The sequence below is a fragment of the Hippoglossus stenolepis genome, chromosome 6 (assembly GCF_022539355.2).
Source record: "Hippoglossus stenolepis isolate QCI-W04-F060 chromosome 6, HSTE1.2, whole genome shotgun sequence".
Classification (NCBI taxonomy): domain Eukaryota; kingdom Metazoa; phylum Chordata; class Actinopteri; order Pleuronectiformes; family Pleuronectidae; genus Hippoglossus; species Hippoglossus stenolepis.
This window is the reverse complement of record NC_061488.1, coordinates 12855863-12873223: the sequence shown is the minus strand read 5'-3', so window position 1 is coordinate 12873223 and position 17361 is coordinate 12855863. Positions and strand designations below refer to the sequence as shown.

Sequence of the window (17361 nt, the reverse complement as noted above, 5' to 3'; positions counted from 1 at the left end):
AAGTAACAACTAGAATGTCACTCATTAAGGGAATTGTTAAGTTGTTATAGTAGAAATATAAAAGAAAAAATTAAATGGTGGGATACGCTAAGTTATGTCATAAAACATAATTAAAGAAAGTGAAATAAAAAATCCTACAATTTATTTAATTTTTCCATTTAATATGCATCCTCACCCAAATGTAATTTGGCACAATCAGGTAGTTTTCCTGTCGAATAGCTTCACAGAGAGTCGTTTTATCTGAGCCAATCTGAGGTCCACAGGGGAGAGTGCCGCTGTGTCTCCAGGGGTGTGACAGCAGTATGTGGGTCAGAGCTGCTCCCGGGGCCACCAGCCCCCAGGGCCCCCTGCAGGACGGCCACAATAGTAGCCCCAGGGCGGATGCCATAGCTGGGATTCCCACCCGTAACCGGGACGCCTTCGCCCAGTGCACAGACACACTGGCAGCAGCCCTACAATCAATTCATCAATCTCTGAAGGGAGTGGTAAATGCAAAAGGCCACATCAGTCGCCCCCCCACACCTCGCGTTGGAAGGGACAGGGCCACCAGGGCAGACACTGAGGCTGACACCAAAGTGCCAAACTCTCCTCTCAGAAACCAACGAATCATTGGGCCTTATGGAAATCACTTTTGTTGACCTGAGCACAGGGAAACTCAACTGAGAATGTGAAATATGATCAATGTGTTTGATATTACTGTAGTTTCATTTCCACCATGATATTTCCCCTTTTCACAGTTTTAATAAGCGAGAGAAAAAAAAGCCAAGTCAACTTGTGAAAATGTCGTCCAAAGTTCTGCAACATTTTCCACCATTCAAAAGGCGAGTAGATCAGAGCTGATCAATTCATTAGTACAGATGACCGCCTGAGAATATTGATACAAAATTGAAAAAGACATTAAGCTGCAAACACTTGCTGAGAGTGCACTTCCTGCAGGCCCTGCAGCAGCTCTCATTAAACCACCAACACTCAGACTCTGGCTCCTCCTGCTGGAGGAGTCCATCATTCACTTGTAGGTACATGTACACACAAAAGGCTTAGTATTCTCCTGTTTGGTGGTTTTTATGATTAGCGAACACATTACATAGATTTAAAAAATCAACATTAGAATAAATTCTCCACAGAAAATCAAGTATGATGTTTGAATAGTCTCGCTGTTATTCAAATTTCGACATAATTCCAAACAAACACCCAACTGTTCAATTCGCTGGCTCTTATTTAGAGAATCTGATTAACAGTCCATCTGTCAGGAGCAGTTGCCTCAGTGAGTCGTCTGCCTTTCACTCGCAGCTCCATGCTCTGGACATTTGACTGCTCTGTGTCCATTCTCTCAAATTAAGCATGTTCTTGCTTTGGGTTCAGAAGTCACTTGACCGTCCTGACAATGTGCCCACTGTGTCAGGCTGCTCCATGCGCATCAAAGAGGTGATTAACCAGTTGACAGGGCTGCGGGCACAATACTGCTCTTTACAGGGGAAACAGTGCAGCCACTCACATCACTGGGTGCTGACTGAGAGAGCAGAGCGTCCACACGCAGCAGCTGACACCACCAAACCAAAATAACTGCACAGTGAAAGTGGACATACATGGTGTTCACACTGGTGCTCATGTAAAAGGTTTAGATCTCAAGTATTTGTTTGGTGAATATATTTATATTCTACTCTACTCTGTTCTATTATATTATATTATATTATATTATTGTTGTTATTATTATATGTTACATTTTTATAGCCGAATTTAAATTCTGCTATAATAAGGCTCAGTGCTGCATAATATAATATAATATAATATAATGATATATATTATATTTATCATTATATATATTATATAATATAATATTATATTTATCTCACTATTATTATTGTTGTTGTTGTTATAATCATTATTATTATATTACACTTTTTTATAGCAGAATGTAAGTTCTGCTCTATTAAGGCTCAGTGCTGCAGCTGGTTAAAAAAAAAATGACGGACCGACGTCTGATTGGTGCATAAATCAAGCTTCTGGCCAATCACACGTCCCGTTCTGGGAGGGGAAACCCAGCATCAAAACAAACTGCCACTTGTTCGTCTTTTCTCAGTTTTACACTTGGCGCGTTTTATCTGCTCTCTTTACTACACGTTTTAGTGAAGATCTCTTCCCTTTGACCTCATGATTTTGGATTTGCTTTTTTCAGAGTCTGGAACCTGAATAGTTTTTGTTTGCAATCTATGTTTCCTTAATTGTTTTTTTTTTTACACCCTGCACATGCTCGGCTGTTCGGAAGACAAGCCAGACTTGTGTTTGATATGACATTATATCAGTAAATAGATAAGACACCAACATGAACCAGTGGGGAGTCGTGTTGCTGTGTGTGACGATATCTTGGAGGCTGCAGACTTCATCAACCCAAACCCACGACGGTAGGATGATTGCATAACAGACTATTTGTCCTGTTTAAAGAGATGTTAAACGTATTTCTACGTTAACCCTACTCTACTTAAATCCTTTTTTAAATGATTATGTTTCTGTTTGAATCACCTGCTGGCGGTTGCTCCTCAGTGTTACCTGCATTGATAGATCACATGTAACAGCTAAGATGGTGAGATGCAGCTACATTGGAGAACAGAATAGATGGTATAGAGACTTGTAAATAGAAGAGAACACTTCTGTTCACCCTCATGTCTTCTCTCCTGTGTCTCAGATCACACACTGCCCTCTGTGTTCTTTTCTTTTTAATAATTGGCTGTTATCAAGACTCTTCGCACTTTGTTTACTGTTAGTGGGGAATGGGAGTTTTATTAAATCCCTGGTGGAGGTTAAACTTCCTTGTTTGTAAAACATTTCTGAGAACTACACTGTAAGAAACCACTGCTTTTAAATGATGAAGATAAACCCCGGGGACTTAAAAAGTAGTGTAACACTCTTTTTAGTAAAAATGATAATTAATCATTCACTTTTCAAAAGGGGTTTGAGTGTTTTTTGTTGTTGTTGTTTTGGATTACATGTGTTGTTGTTTTGGATTACATGTGCATACATATGTATAATAAATTGTCCCGATAGTGCATTAGGATATGAGGGTAGCTCTGTGGCGCAGTGGTTGGCACAGCAAGAAGATTTCCAGTTCGAATCCTGGTTCGGTCGATATCTTCCCTTGTGCAGTTTGTATATTCTCCCGGTGTCTGTGTGGGTTTTCTCTGTATTTGTATACCGTGCACTTTTTCAACGGCACATCCATCAGGGGCAATTTGTTCAGTATCTTGACCAAGGACACTTCAGCACACAGGATGGGAAAGACTGGGATCAAACGCAGACCGTCTTGTTAGAGGACGACCCGCTCTACCCACTGAGCCACAGCCAACCTCTGGCTTCCCACCGTCCAGAGACATGCAGTTTGGGGCGAGGTTAATTGGAGACATGTAATTGAACATAGGTTTGAAGGCCACTGACCCAAACATCAGCCCATGACCCTAAAAGGATAAGTGGTACAGATAAAGGATGGATGGATGGATGGATGGATGGATGGATGGATGGATGGATTAGGCTGCTGTCATCTGTCAACATGAAACTCCCATGTTGTGCATAAAAGTGTCAAATAGGGTGAATCAATCTATAACTCAAGAGATTTATACCTCTGCACGTGCCTCGATGAAGACAGAAACTATGACTGTTTATGTGTTTACTGCTGCAGGTGCAACTGTTGCACATAAAGGGCCAGAACCGCAGCTTCTGTTGCTCAGTGCGAGATGGTGTGTATGTCTCCTTCCGTCCACGATATTTCCCTTCCCTCTGCCAGAGCGTCCAGCTCACACTCGGCCCATTGTCTGCTGGTATGATCTCAGCAGCGCAGACCCCTCAGACGCACACACATACGCACATGCACTCACACAGAATCACTGTCTGTCACTGCGTCGCTCCTCACTCACTGGGACACACTGACCACATTTATAGCTTTATCACAATGAGTCACTTTGTCTGTGAGGAGCCTTGTTCCCTCGACCCTTGGCCTCTTCTCCGTCAGCCCCGGGCCTGTAGCTGCTACATGTAGCGAGGTGACCGCCCGCTTGTCTTATTCTGCTTCACATCCAACTCTGCAGCACAGACATCATCAGGGAAGATGCACCAGAGACAGAAATACTGCAGAAAGAATGCAACCCTATCACATTCTTCATCCGTTCAGCTTTAAAGGATCAAAGAGGTGGGATACCATGCCCAGTCAAGTGCAGTGTAATTGTCCCACAATCATTCAAGTATATGCTGCAAAGTTCTAATGTATTTTTCAACCACTCCAGCCTGTCATTAGGTTTCCATTAATTTCTCTCTATCATTATGTGATAATGGAGTGTCTGACAAAGAGGTTAGGATTTCACCCCTGTCCATGTGTTTGTTGGTTGGTTTATTCGTTTATAAGCAGGATTACGCAAAAAATGCTGAACGGATTTCCATTAGAACTGTGATATGGATAAAGAAAGAGCACATTAAATGTTGGTTCGGATCCAGATCAGGGGTCAGTTTTGTTTTTCTTTCTTTGACATTGCCGGTAAGGACATTTTTCAACATCTTTGTTTATTTCTCAGATAATGTATGGGTCTTGATGAAATAAATCAGGCATATGAAGGGAACTGATATTTAAGAGTGTGTGAAATTTGGTGCAGATCCAATGTTCACTGAGGAGGATTTGACAACTCAATATATTTTCACAATATGGATGGAAGCAAAAGGTAATTTGACACAGCAGGAAAACATTCAGAAATGTTAAAGACACCAGCACTGTTTATTATTAGGTTAGTTTGGATGCAAAGTACTGTCGCCTGGATTAAAACCACTGTGGTTTTACATGGTCCTTTAACAGGTAGGATACAAGGAAGCGGTAATGTACTGACTCACAGTTTCTTTGTAATCCAGATAAGAGAAGTTCATTCAGGTGTTAAAGCGCATTTCCTTTTCACCAGCTCTTACAGGACAGACTCACGTTTTTTCAGTTCTCTCTAAAAACAATAACAACATGTCCATGAAAGACTTTTTGTTTGCTGAAGTTGTTCCATCTGTAACAAAGAGACCCCTTCTTAAAGTAACTGGAGTGGAAGTGAAGGGGCAAACAACTGATCAAAGTTCCCCCTGAAGCTCAAGTGGTCAAATCCCACTTTGTGTTCCATCCCTCTAAGAACACCAGAGGAAAGTTAGCACTAAAAAGTCACCTTTGGAAAATGCCCTGATTTGATCTTGGTGTCCAGCAGAAAACTCTGCATTCGGCTGAAAGTCAGTCATCATTTTTACACAGAATAAGGACTGTGCATTTGTCTAAATTCACTTTACTTACATCGAAATCCCCTGAAGAAGAGATTGTCTCAATGTGCATATTGTGTGTATTTGGGGCAGCTGTGGCTCAGTAGGTAGAGAGGGTTGTCCACTAACCAGAAAGGCGATGGTTTGATCCCGGCTCCTCCAGTCTGTATTCCATAGTGTCCTTCGTCAAGATACTTAACCCCAATTGATCCTGTATGAATTTGTAAAGTAGACTAGGAAAACATTACATAAAATACGATCAATTTACCATTTTTATAAGTGAATCTGTCCTTTAAATCCCCTCCCTATGTGCCAGAGGTGTGTCCAGGTACGCAGAACGGACTGAGCTCCACGGGCTCTCAGGAGAATCAGTACAACCTGATTAAAGACCGGTACAATGGCTGTGAGATCATCATGGGAAACCTGGAGATCACTCAGATTGAGAGTAACTGGGACTTCTCCTTCCTCAAGGTAAACACCATCCTCCCTCATTCCCTTGTCACTCTTGATTGTATAAGTTGTGCACTGGATGCTGTAGTTTCCTGTTGACGTTCTTCATCTTTATCTTCACCCCAGACGATCCGTGAGGTGACCGGCTACATCCTGATCGTCATGAACCACTTTCAGGAGATTCCTTTAGGGCAACTGCGGATCATCAGAGGGAACAGCCTCTATGAAAGACGCTTCGCCCTCTCCGTCCTCGTCAACTACCCCAAGGACGGATCCAGTGGCCTGCGGTTGCTGGGGCTCGCAAATCTGACAGGTGAGCGGGGTTACTGGGAGAAGAGATATCAGGAAAACAGAGTAAGATGCCATATATGCATCTTAGTCCTATGTGTTTTACTGTGATTTGCTCAAGGGGCCCAAGTCAGTGAGAAGACATGTTAACCCAGTACCTCCAAACAGAGAATATACAGTTATCCTAAACAACAAAATCAAATATACATTTTTGACAGAAAATTCAAATATATCTCACACGTGAAATGGAAAATGAAATGTTTATTTGGGATGAGATGGTTGTGTTTCATATCTTGTAGAGAGAAAGTTAATGAGTTTTAAAAAACGTGTCTTCTATAGTCTTCCAACAAAATGCACTGTGTGAATCTTGAGATGCAGCGGCTGCAGGAGTGGAAAAGAAGATAAATGTAATATCAGTAACACTTTATTACAGCCCACATATACAGTGTAACTGTTTAGTAAATATGGGGTAGGGGAGTTTAGGGAATAAGGGGATAACAGCTGGAAACCTACATTTCTCTGTAAGTGCTTCAAAATTATTGACCTAGTTAATAATTGCAGGGAACATTTTATATTGTTCATGGGCAACAAGATAGGAAAATGGATAGAAAAAAAAACACTTTGGGGGAATTACATTGTAAAAGATTCCTAAATAGCATACACACTAGTTATTATTTATGGCGAAGGCTACGTCGGTGTGGCCGGGGAACAAAACATTAAGCCAAGCCTGGGAATAAGGGTGTTACTGCTTCAGACATATAACACGGACATGTTTATAATGTGATTACTAGGATGGCACTCAGTAGAATGCATACCTCAGCTAAGGCCCAACACTCTACTTATGAAACCACATTTAGTTGCAGGTCCCTCCTCAATACGATTTGTTACTCCCTTATCGCCTGTACCCGCTATTTATATTTCACCCAGCATATGTGCAGAATATTTAGAATGTCTGTTTTGTGTTTATTGCGTCGATCATGCCTCACCCTGTCTTCACAGAGATTCTGAAGGGAGGAGTGCAGATCATCAACAACAAGTACCTGAGTTATGGCCCCTGGATCTTCTGGCAAGACATCATCAGGAACGGCAGCGCTACTATTGACATCCAGCACAACGGAGAGAGAGGTCATTGTCGGGATGGCCCTGTTTCCCAAATCCCGATTTATCTTTCCAGATTGTCCCTTTTTACATTCTCAGTCTCTTCCCTCTATTTTAGGCCCGTGCCACAAATCTTGTGGCGATTACTGCTGGGGGCCAAATAAGGACCAGTGTCAGATCTGTGAGTGGCCAATTGTTCTGTGTCCTTTCATTCATCTCCCTCTGTCTCTGACTCCTCCTCATCCCTCTCTGAGAAATACGCAGAGACAGGGCGGACGTGCACACACTAGGACATAAAGACACAACCCACACACACACACATCGGTGACCCCTGTTCAAGCCATGTCTCCTGTGTTTCAGTGACTAAGACGGTGTGCGCTCCCCAGTGTAACGGCCGCTGTTTTGGGACGAGCCCCAGGGACTGCTGCCACATAGAGTGTGCAGCGGGATGTAAAGGCCCTCTGGACGTCGACTGTTTTGTAAGTGCTCCGTCTTTGTCTCGCTGCAGGAATGTGCCGATAAAAAAAAAAAAGGGAAAGTCCGTCTTTGCAGACAACAAAGTGTAGTTTTATCAAGGATCTCATTCCAAATGACTTGGTCTCTTTTAAGTCTATTTCCAATCTCATTCCAATCTCCAATCTCATTTGATCAATGTCAAAGGATCCTCCCTTATTACAGGCAGGTGTTGGTATTTATTACATTAGTGTTGTTGTAAAAATCTTTTTCACTTACAGAGTAAGTACAGAACATTATCCAAATGCACCACAGCTTTGTGTTATTTGAGTCCCTCTTATTGCAGCATGCATAGGACCCAAGGTTGAGTTATGAAGCTAAATAAATAACAACTGGATGAAGGTAAATTAAGGCACTTATCATCATATACAAATCATACAAAAACTCAATAGGATTAAAGACCGTTGAAGAAGAGACACCACACAATCCTGTGGATGTAGACGGTTACGGTCAAACGGTCATCTTTGCTTTTTATGTGCTAGTGATAGATACTTTATTTACCCATAATGTACTTCAATAGTGTGTGTGTGTGTGTGTGTGTGCACAGGCATGTCGTAATTTTAACGACTCTGGAGCCTGTGTGCCTCAGTGTCCCCAGACTCTCATCTATAATAACCAGATGTTTCAAATGGAGACCAACCCTAATGCAAAGTACCAGTATGGATCCATCTGTGTCTCTCAGTGCCCCAGTGAGTAGCCCCTGTGTGTTACTGTGCATTTGGACACATGTCGGGCCTTTCTGCCGTTCATCACCGGTGTTTATCTTTTCTTTCTCCTCGAAGCAAATTTTGTGGTGGACGGCAGCTTCTGCGTGAGCGTCTGTCCCCCCCCCAAGATGGAGGTGCAGAGAGAAGGACAGAGGCAGTGTGAGCTCTGCAATGGACTCTGCCCTAAAGGTTAGCTCTAATAAACGCCGTCCATAATCTCACGCTGAGCTTATTTGTCTGTCATCAAAACCAATTATGCTGTCGGCTCGTCCCTGCAGTGTGCAAGGGAACAGGTGCGGAAAACAGACAGACCGTGGACGCCAGCAACATTGACAGCTTCATCAACTGCACCAAGATCCAGGGCAGTCTTCACTTTCTGGTCACAGGGATTCTTGGGTAATTGTCTGGCCTGCAGTCTGAAGAATCTCAGAGCTCAGTGTCGCACACTCAGCAGTTTCATTTTGTGTCTTTATTCTCCACAGAGATGACTTCAAACAGATCCCTCCCTTGGATGCCAAAAAGCTGGAAGTGTTCCGCACCGTCAGAGAGATAACAGGTTGGTGTTGTAACATTTGTTGATCATAAAGAATAATAATCTTAAAAATACAAATAATTTATAACACTTTTACCATTCAATCTTTTTATGAAGTTTTGTAATGAACTGCTACAACAAAGAAACACAGGGAAACACCATAGGCTGTGTATAAAGAAGGATGAAGTGACAGCTCCCCAAAAGTGAAGCCAAAGCATTTTGGTCGCCCTCTGGCGGCTGGCTGCAGTATAGGTCATAAATCCAGCCTCCTCCGTGTTAGTGGATGGGACATGGATTAGACTAAAACGTCAAAATATACGTAAAATAAACGTTCCTCAAAGATGGTTTCCGTCACGCTGATGTTTTTTCAAGTGACATTTATTTTTTCAGGTTTGATTTTATACTTGGGGGGAAATGTCATGATTGACAGCTGCGATTGGTTCGTCTGTGTATTGGTGGAAGTTCAATATCGTGGCTACATCCCCCGATTGTTACCGCACAAACTCCAAATGACGTCATCGGCTCAAGATGGCAGCGTTCGTATCCGGAATATTTTGGCTTCAATTTTTAATAGTGTGGGGAAGAGGAGACCAAGTGGAGACACGTCGTCCATCTTTATATACAGTCCATGGGATGGACCCAAATACAGAAGTGGCACAGATTAACAGTTCACAGCTTTAATAACAATTAAATAACGTTTATCCAGCGAATGATCTTTGCTTGAATTTGAGAAACTGTACTGTCGGTATCATATCATCCAATATCATGTGTTGATATAATTACTGTGTTTTATATTCAGATATTCTAAACATCCAGTCGTGGCCTAAAGAGCTGAATGATCTGTCGGTTTTTTCGAGTCTCACCACCATTCAAGGGAGGTCGCTCCAAAAGTAAGTGTTGTGTAATGCATTTACTTGACAAAACCATCGGACAAAACAAAAAATCTGAAACAGTGAAACTATGGATAACTTAGAACTTATTAACTAATATCTGTGTGATATTTGTGTTGCGTGTTTCTGCTCTGCACAGTGCACCTTCCAATCTCTCTGCACGTCAAGCCTTCTCAACTGTTTCTCCATCTGAATTTAAAAGTCATTTTATTGTCTGTATTTTCTTTTTCTTCTTTTCTTCCTCCAACCCTCAAACCGAAGGCGTTTCTCTCTGATGGTGATGCGCATCCCCACTCTGACCTCACTGGGTCTGCGCTCCCTCCGCGAGATCAGCGATGGCAGCGTGTACATCAGTCAGAACGTCAAGCTCTGTTACTACCACACTGTCAACTGGACACAGCTGTTCATAGGCCGCAAAGTTCGAGTCGACAACATCATCAACAACAGGCCACTGGCAGAGTGTGGTAAGGCAGAAAAAAAACACTCTATTTGAATTTTTGTTTTGTTAAAACCTAAACAGAACAACCTGCATGTGAGTCATTTAACAACTGGTGACTTCTCTAAATCTCATATAGGCCCATTGTCTTCTCCTTGTATCTTACGCTTGCGCCAGAGAGAAATGTGATACGTGTTGTTGCACACGCTGCGTGTCCTCACATTGTTCTGTGTGCAGTTGCAGAAGGCCACGTGTGTGACCCGCTGTGTTCAGACTCAGGTTGCTGGGGCCCGGGGCCCGACCAGTGTCTCTCCTGTAGGGACTACAGCCGAGACAGCACATGTGTGGGCAGCTGTCATTTTTTCAAAGGGTCTGTAGATGCAGTATGTGTTCACGTTCTTGTTACTGGTGCTTGTCTGTGTGTTGAATATGTTCCTGTTGCCTGACTGTATTTGAATATCATGTCCACAGAGCTCCAAGGGAATTCGCAGGCCCTGATGGTGAGTGTGTGGCCTGTCACCCAGAATGTAAGCCTCAGCATGGGAAAGACAGCTGCACTGGACCGGTAATAACTTCCTTTAATAATACTGCACTAATACTTCCTTTAGTAATACTCTGTGGTGCCTTCATGTGAACTGTTGTTTACATTTGACTCTTTATTAATTCATAATACTGTGTGTCTGTTGGGGGGGGATTTTACATCTGTACAGTACAGTTTGAATGTATTATGATGTCGATACTGCTTAGACAATAATCATATAACAGTGGTCAATAAAATTAATGAAAGATCATAATCAATAACAGCCAGAGGCAATCACTCATTTTTTATTAGAATCAAACTTTAAATCGTTACTTGTACCACAGAGTAATACATAGTGTATAGTATATATTATTTATTTTTCTCTCTTTCTATGTTAGGGTGCAGATGAGTGTGTGGGATGCGCCAACCTTCGAGATGGTCCTTACTGCATGTCCTCTTGTCCCACTGGAGTAAATGATGGACAGAGGGGTCTGATCTTCAAATACCCCAACAGGGAGGGTCACTGTGAACCATGTCACCACAACTGTACACAGGGGTGAGATTACAGGCAGAGTTCATATATGCGTTCGTATTTCCACATGTTTCCATCCATGTGTGGCTCTTACACATCTATGAATGTTCTCTTCCAGATGTTCAGGCCCAGGATTAAATGACTGTTTGGAGGCAGGCAGACTGGCAGTTAGCAGGTGAGGGTTGCCCCCTGCTGGTAAATAAAAAAGACTACGCTACGATGTGTGTGATCCCTCCTCAGCTCACTGCTGCCAATCGAATTATTAAGTCCGGCCTCACACGGCCTGCATTTCATAACTTCACAAACTGCACCTGTGAAGCTTTTCATTTTGTAGTTAGTCATACAAATGACAAAAATAAATTGTATCTTCTAAGTTGCTGATAAAGTAAAATTAAGCCATTCTTAAACATTGTCATGTATGTACTCACTAATTGAGAAATTGATTTATCCTGCTAGAGGACCTACACAAAGCAATTGTAGGTAACATACTGAAAATGACATAACATGACATGTTACATAAAACCCTTTGTTAAATGCAAAATATCATACCAACCCCCTGCACTTACAGTTATTAGCCTTAAATTCGTGAACTTCCTTAATGCCCACAACAAAATCTGTGTTCTTTCTTTCTAATTGTGAATTTGATTAATTGTATCGATTTTTTCCAAACCATGAAAGTCTGAATCTTTTTCCCACACCATCATCTCTCTCTCTTCTCCACTGTGCAGTGGTCAGATCACAGGTATAGCATTGGGTGTGCCGGCTGGCTTGATTTTTTGCCTGGTGTTGTTTTTCCTGGGTGTGCTGTACCACCGAGGGCTGGCCATCCGTCGCAAGAGAGCCATGCGGAGGTACCTGGAGAGTGGAGAGGTGAGACTGTGGAGACATCCAAACCCCATGACCTGCATCGGATTTGAGTGAATCATGTGTCATCTCAAATCATGTGGGGAATAACTGTTTGTTTTTTTGCAGAGCTTTGAACCTCTGGGTCCTGGAGAGAAAGGCACCAAGGTTCATGCCCGTATTTTGAGGCCCTCAGAACTAAAAAAGCTCAAAGCCCTTGGCTCAGGGGTTTTTGGAACAGTGCACAAGGTAGAAATTAATATCAATCTGCCCTTTTTTTTTAATAAAATTCACAGATCATCCACTAATTTGTATATTTGCTTTTGTTTTAGTCTCTTTTTTATACAAGTTTCAGAGATTCCTGATAATTTATGTGATTGCAACTGCACATTTAATTTGTGTTACAGGGATTTTGGACTCCAGGGGGAGAGACGGTGAAGATCCCAGTGGCCATTAAGACCATCCAGGACAGCTCAGGCCGACAGACCTTCACTGAGATCACCGATGTGAGAATCTGATCCTCTTGCAATAGAGCGCTTACCTCTGCCAAGGTCCCAGCAGTCCCCTTAGTATCAATCAATCCGCACCAAATTTCACACACCCATAGATATCAGTTCCCCAAATGCCTCCAAGCCAGCAACAGGCAGCTGATCAGGCAGTGACCTTATATGAATCTGGAAAAAAATGCATGTAGACGAAAAGTGCTCTGGTTGTCGTACAAACGCAGCGCAATTGTGGTTTAAAAAAAAAAAAATCACGACCCATGCATTATTCGCTGGGAAAACGGATCCAAACCAAAACTGAATAACATATCTTTCCATCAAGTTTCATGGAAATTTGTTCTATTGTTGTTGTGTAATCTTGCTTAGAAACAAACAAACCAACCAACAAACAGGGGTGGAACATAACCTCCTTGGCGGAGGTAATAACAGTTAATCTGAAACACAAAATTATAGAATGATGAGATGCAGGAGAGAAATGTTTTGAGGATAAAATTATACCTATAGTTTATATCTACCTCCATCACCTTTTTCTCTGTGTAGCACATGCTGTCAATGGGCAGCCTGGACCACCCCTACATCGTCAGGCTGCTGGGCGTCTGTCCAGGTGCCAGTCTGCAGCTGCTGACCCAGTTCATTCCACAGGGGTCCTTACTGGAGCACATCAGGCAGAACAAGAACAGCCTGGACCCTCAGCGCCTGCTCAACTGGTGTGTGCAGATAGCTAAAGTGAGTGAACCTGCAAATATGGATAAACATGACAACTGTCATGAATAAACTGAGTATATTCACAGTATGCATGTTCATGTCTTAGGGTATGTACTACCTGGAGGAACACTGCATGGTCCACAGGAACCTGGCTGCTCGCAACATCCTGCTGAAGAATGACTACCAGGTCCAGATCTCTGACTACGGTGTAGCTGACCTCCTTTATCCTGATGACAAGAAATACGTCTACGCCGACACCAAGGTAGATTTGACTCATTTATTTCGAGAGGCGCTTTGAATTGCTAAGTCACGATTAAGTGGTTTTCTCCGTCTCTCCGTGTAATGAAATCTGTTTGTCTGGCTTGTCTGCAATTTGTCTCCTAATCCAGACGCCCATAAAATGGATGGCCCTTGAAAGTATCTTGTTCCAGAGATACACTCACCAAAGTGATGTTTGGAGTTATGGTAAGACGCTGCCTGAGTGTGTGCAGCTCTATAAAAGCCTGTACTAGCAAATAAACATTCCCCTGGAAAGATGTGAATTTGGTCAGGGAGAACTGAAATGGGCTGTCTCTCTTCCCGGACAGGGGTGACAGTGTGGGAGATGATGTCATTCGGGGCAGAGCCGTATGCCCCCGTGCAGCCTCAGGAGGTGCCGAGCCTGCTGGAGAAGGGCGAACGTCTGTCCCAGCCGCACATCTGTACCATAGACGTCTACATGGTCATGGTCAAATGTGAGTTTCATAAAAAAAAAGCACTGCACCTGTATGCACACAGTCCTGCTCGATGTGGATAATGTGACTTCCTCTCTTAAGGTTGGATGATTGATGAAAACATAAGGCCGACCTTCAAAGAGCTGGCCAGTGATTTTACTCGTATGGCAAGAGACCCTCCTCGATTCCTCGTCATCAAGGTGAGACAGTGGACGAGGAAGTGTCCCGAACCTTTACTGAAATAATAATAGTAATGAGAGCCCGACTGATGTGGACATTTGGGGGCTGATGCTGATATTAGGGAGTAAAATGTTTATATTTTTATTCATATCGATATAAAATGTTAAAATAATTGAAAATGTTTTCAGCATTGTTTATTCTGTCAAATTAAAACAATTCAAATCTGAAAACATAAACGCCTAATTGATATGTCCATGAAAGGCTCGAACAATAATATTGCAATTGTATTTATATATATTGTGATGAGTCAAGTTTTTGCATTTTATTTTCACTGAAAAAATTTAAAAATATGATGATGATGGATTCTTGCTACCAAACATGTATATTCCGTTTGTGTCTGAACATGGTGTGTAAGCTGTGGCACCACAATGCTTCACATGTAATGGTATCTTATATAGACGGAAGGAGGAGAAGCAGCCTCGTCCGAGATCCATCGCAGAGAATCAGAGCGAGGGCTTCTGGATGCAGATTTGGAAGACCACGATGAGGCGGGATTGGAGGACGGTCTGGCCACGCCTCCTCTTCAGCACTCTCCATCTTGGAGTCTGTCCCGTTCGCGGATTAATTCTTACAGGGTAACGAAATATACATCTCAGGTTTGATAGATGAATAAATACGAGACAGTTAAAACAGTGCATAAATCTGTTTTTCTTCGCTGGTTTGAAGAGTGGAGCGTCTCAGACCGGACCTATTGGATACCTGCCAATGACCCCCAGCCCTGTGGACAGCTTCCGCCAGGTGTGACAGACTCACACACACACACATAAACACACACACACACACATGCATGCAAACACACACATTCCCACCTGTTGAGACTAATGTTAGCTGATTCTTGCGTTGCACAGGATTTGGCTGCAACACTGTTTTCCCCTAAAACTCCAAATGTGTTTTGTGGACTCTTTTTGGGGTGAACTATCCCTTTAAGAATCAGCCCTATAAATATATTACCTCAGGAAGTGAAATTCCATCTCAAGATTGATTTCTGTGAGCTGTCTCTAAGTCTCTGCTTCCATGTCTCAGCTGTGGTTCCAGAGGTCTCGGCTGAGCTCCGTGCGGACGCTGCCTGACAGGTCAGAGGTCAGGGAGAGCGGCAGAGAGGCCGAGCAGCGTGAGGAAGGTTTGCCCAGCGGGAGTCTTCACAGGGCCCGGTTTGGCTCGGAGAGGGGACATCCTCGTATATCCATCGGGCGGCACAGGAAGCTTTCAACCGCGTCAAGTCCGTCCTCATACAAGGTGTGGACGGCGGAGGAGGAGGAAGAGGTGGACCACTTCGGCTACATCCTGCCTGGCTCACCTGGCACTCCAGAGAGAGGTAAACGTTTATCACTAAAACGAGAGCAAGCTGACTTGTCCTATTATTTGCTTGGTTGTAAAAAAAATAATGGCAACATTTCTGAATCTATTGTACATGTAATCAAGGTTTCCTCTTCCTTCTGCACATTTTGTCTCGGCTTACAGTCCCTAGATTCTCTCATTCTGGCCGAAGAAACTTAAAACTGAAGAATAATCTGTCTCTCGTGGTGATAAATCCTTCCCAGGAGTATGAAATCATGAGCAAAGAGTCTCCTCCTTGTTTAACCAGAATTGCCTCATCTCAGACAGCTTCCCCTTCAGAGGCACTTTGCAGCAAAGCCTCACCTTTGCCTTCTCGGACCCTCATGGCTTCGTTATCTGCAGAGCACACGGCAGGCGTGGAAACACTGACACCATTAACAGCTGTGAGGAGGAAGCACGGAGATGAGGGTTATGAGGGAACTGTAGCAGAGCAAAGGGACTCCACAGAGAGAAATCTGCTATGTGGAGATCCTGAGAGAGGGATCAGAGCTGCAGAGGACCAAGAAGAGGCAGCTCAAGTGAGAGGCAGGTACGAATACATGGATATCAGGCGCTCCGACTCCACAGAGGGAGAGGATTCAGCCTGTGAGAGACGTGGGAGTCAAACATCTGCAGAGAAGGCCGCAGTGACACAGGAAACCGACCCAAGTGTGGAGGTGTTGAAAACAGAGCGCGAAGAGGAAGAGGAAGAGGAGAGGTGCCACGACACAAACAAACAACCCCCGCATCAGGAGAATCTGAGCGGTGTGGTCGTGCCCACGCCAGATGCGCTCACAGCTGGAGGAGAAGAGGCGGAGGAGTACGAGGAGATGACCACATTTGGAGTGGTGCCCAGAGGGTGGGAGCAGGCGGACTACCAGAACCTCCCAATGAAGGGGAGAGCTGTTTCTGAGGAGGTGGGTGGCGGCAGGTGTGCAGGGATCGGGGGATACATCAAGGTGTGCGCCGGCATGGGGGAGCCTGGCAGCAACACATCCTTTGACAACCCAGACTACTGGCACAGCAGACTGTTCCTCAAACCAGATGCTGTACGCACCTAATAACGTGAACTGCAGAAACACTTACTTAAACTCCTCTCATGAATCTTGGTACCTTTGTAACATTTTACTGCTTTTTTTTATATCTGAGTCCCACAATCCAAGAAGATTTGAAAAATTAAAATAACAAATACAAAATGTGTTCTCATTTCACAGTTTTATGGTGCAGTGAATAAATGTGTATGAACTGTGAACTGGTACAAAATGAGAATTTAAGGTTATATAGGCAAACTTCATGTGCTTCAATGTTACAAGTTGTAACATTGGTAAGATTTATGATAAATACAATTATTTTTGCAAGTATCCTGTCATTTGTGTTTTTGAGTTGTGTAGAGCAGACTTTTACATTTTCTTACAATGTGTTTCAAATGAATAAAACAATGAAATATCACCTTGTCTTGAAAGTGCTCATTCACTCATTTATTTAATAAGAAATTATTTGTATTCCACCTTAAATCATTGAATAACACAAACCAACACAATGCGTTTCTCCAGCTTGAATTCATTGAACGTGACACGGAACAGCAGCAGCAGAAACTGAGATGGAGGCACGTGAACGCATCAGTGACGCACTCGACTACGACTTGGTAAAAGGGAGAATCAAAGCTGATGAGAGAAGCGAGAGGAACTACTGCGTCGTTTTTCCGTTTTCGTTCAAATCCACTTAACAGTCTACTGGTGGGTTCACTACAACATTAAGCCAAGTCCTTTTAAATGATCCTTCACACTTCACACAAGAAAATAATGAATG

At 43.2% G+C, this 17361-nt stretch overlaps 1 protein-coding gene across 1 annotated transcript; it reads left to right on the top strand.

Annotated features, from left to right (window-relative positions):
• The first annotated feature begins 2083 nt into the window (after positions 1–2083).
• Positions 2084–17001, top strand: erbb3b (erb-b2 receptor tyrosine kinase 3b). Its single transcript, XM_035159854.2, has 28 exons — positions 2084–2402; positions 5582–5736; positions 5842–6028; positions 7003–7128; positions 7220–7282; positions 7462–7580; positions 8162–8303; positions 8397–8510; positions 8600–8717; positions 8804–8877; positions 9653–9743; positions 10005–10207; positions 10417–10549; positions 10651–10744; positions 11098–11255; positions 11350–11406; positions 11960–12101; positions 12204–12323; positions 12482–12580; positions 13118–13303; positions 13389–13544; positions 13672–13747; positions 13870–14016; positions 14098–14195; positions 14634–14810; positions 14902–14973; positions 15259–15550; positions 15697–17001. Exons 1-28 carry the CDS (start codon positions 2324–2326, stop codon positions 16611–16613), a joined length of 4395 nt encoding a protein of 1464 aa, XP_035015745.2. The 5' UTR covers positions 2084–2323; the 3' UTR covers positions 16614–17001.
• Positions 17002–17361: the final 360 nt, after the last annotated feature.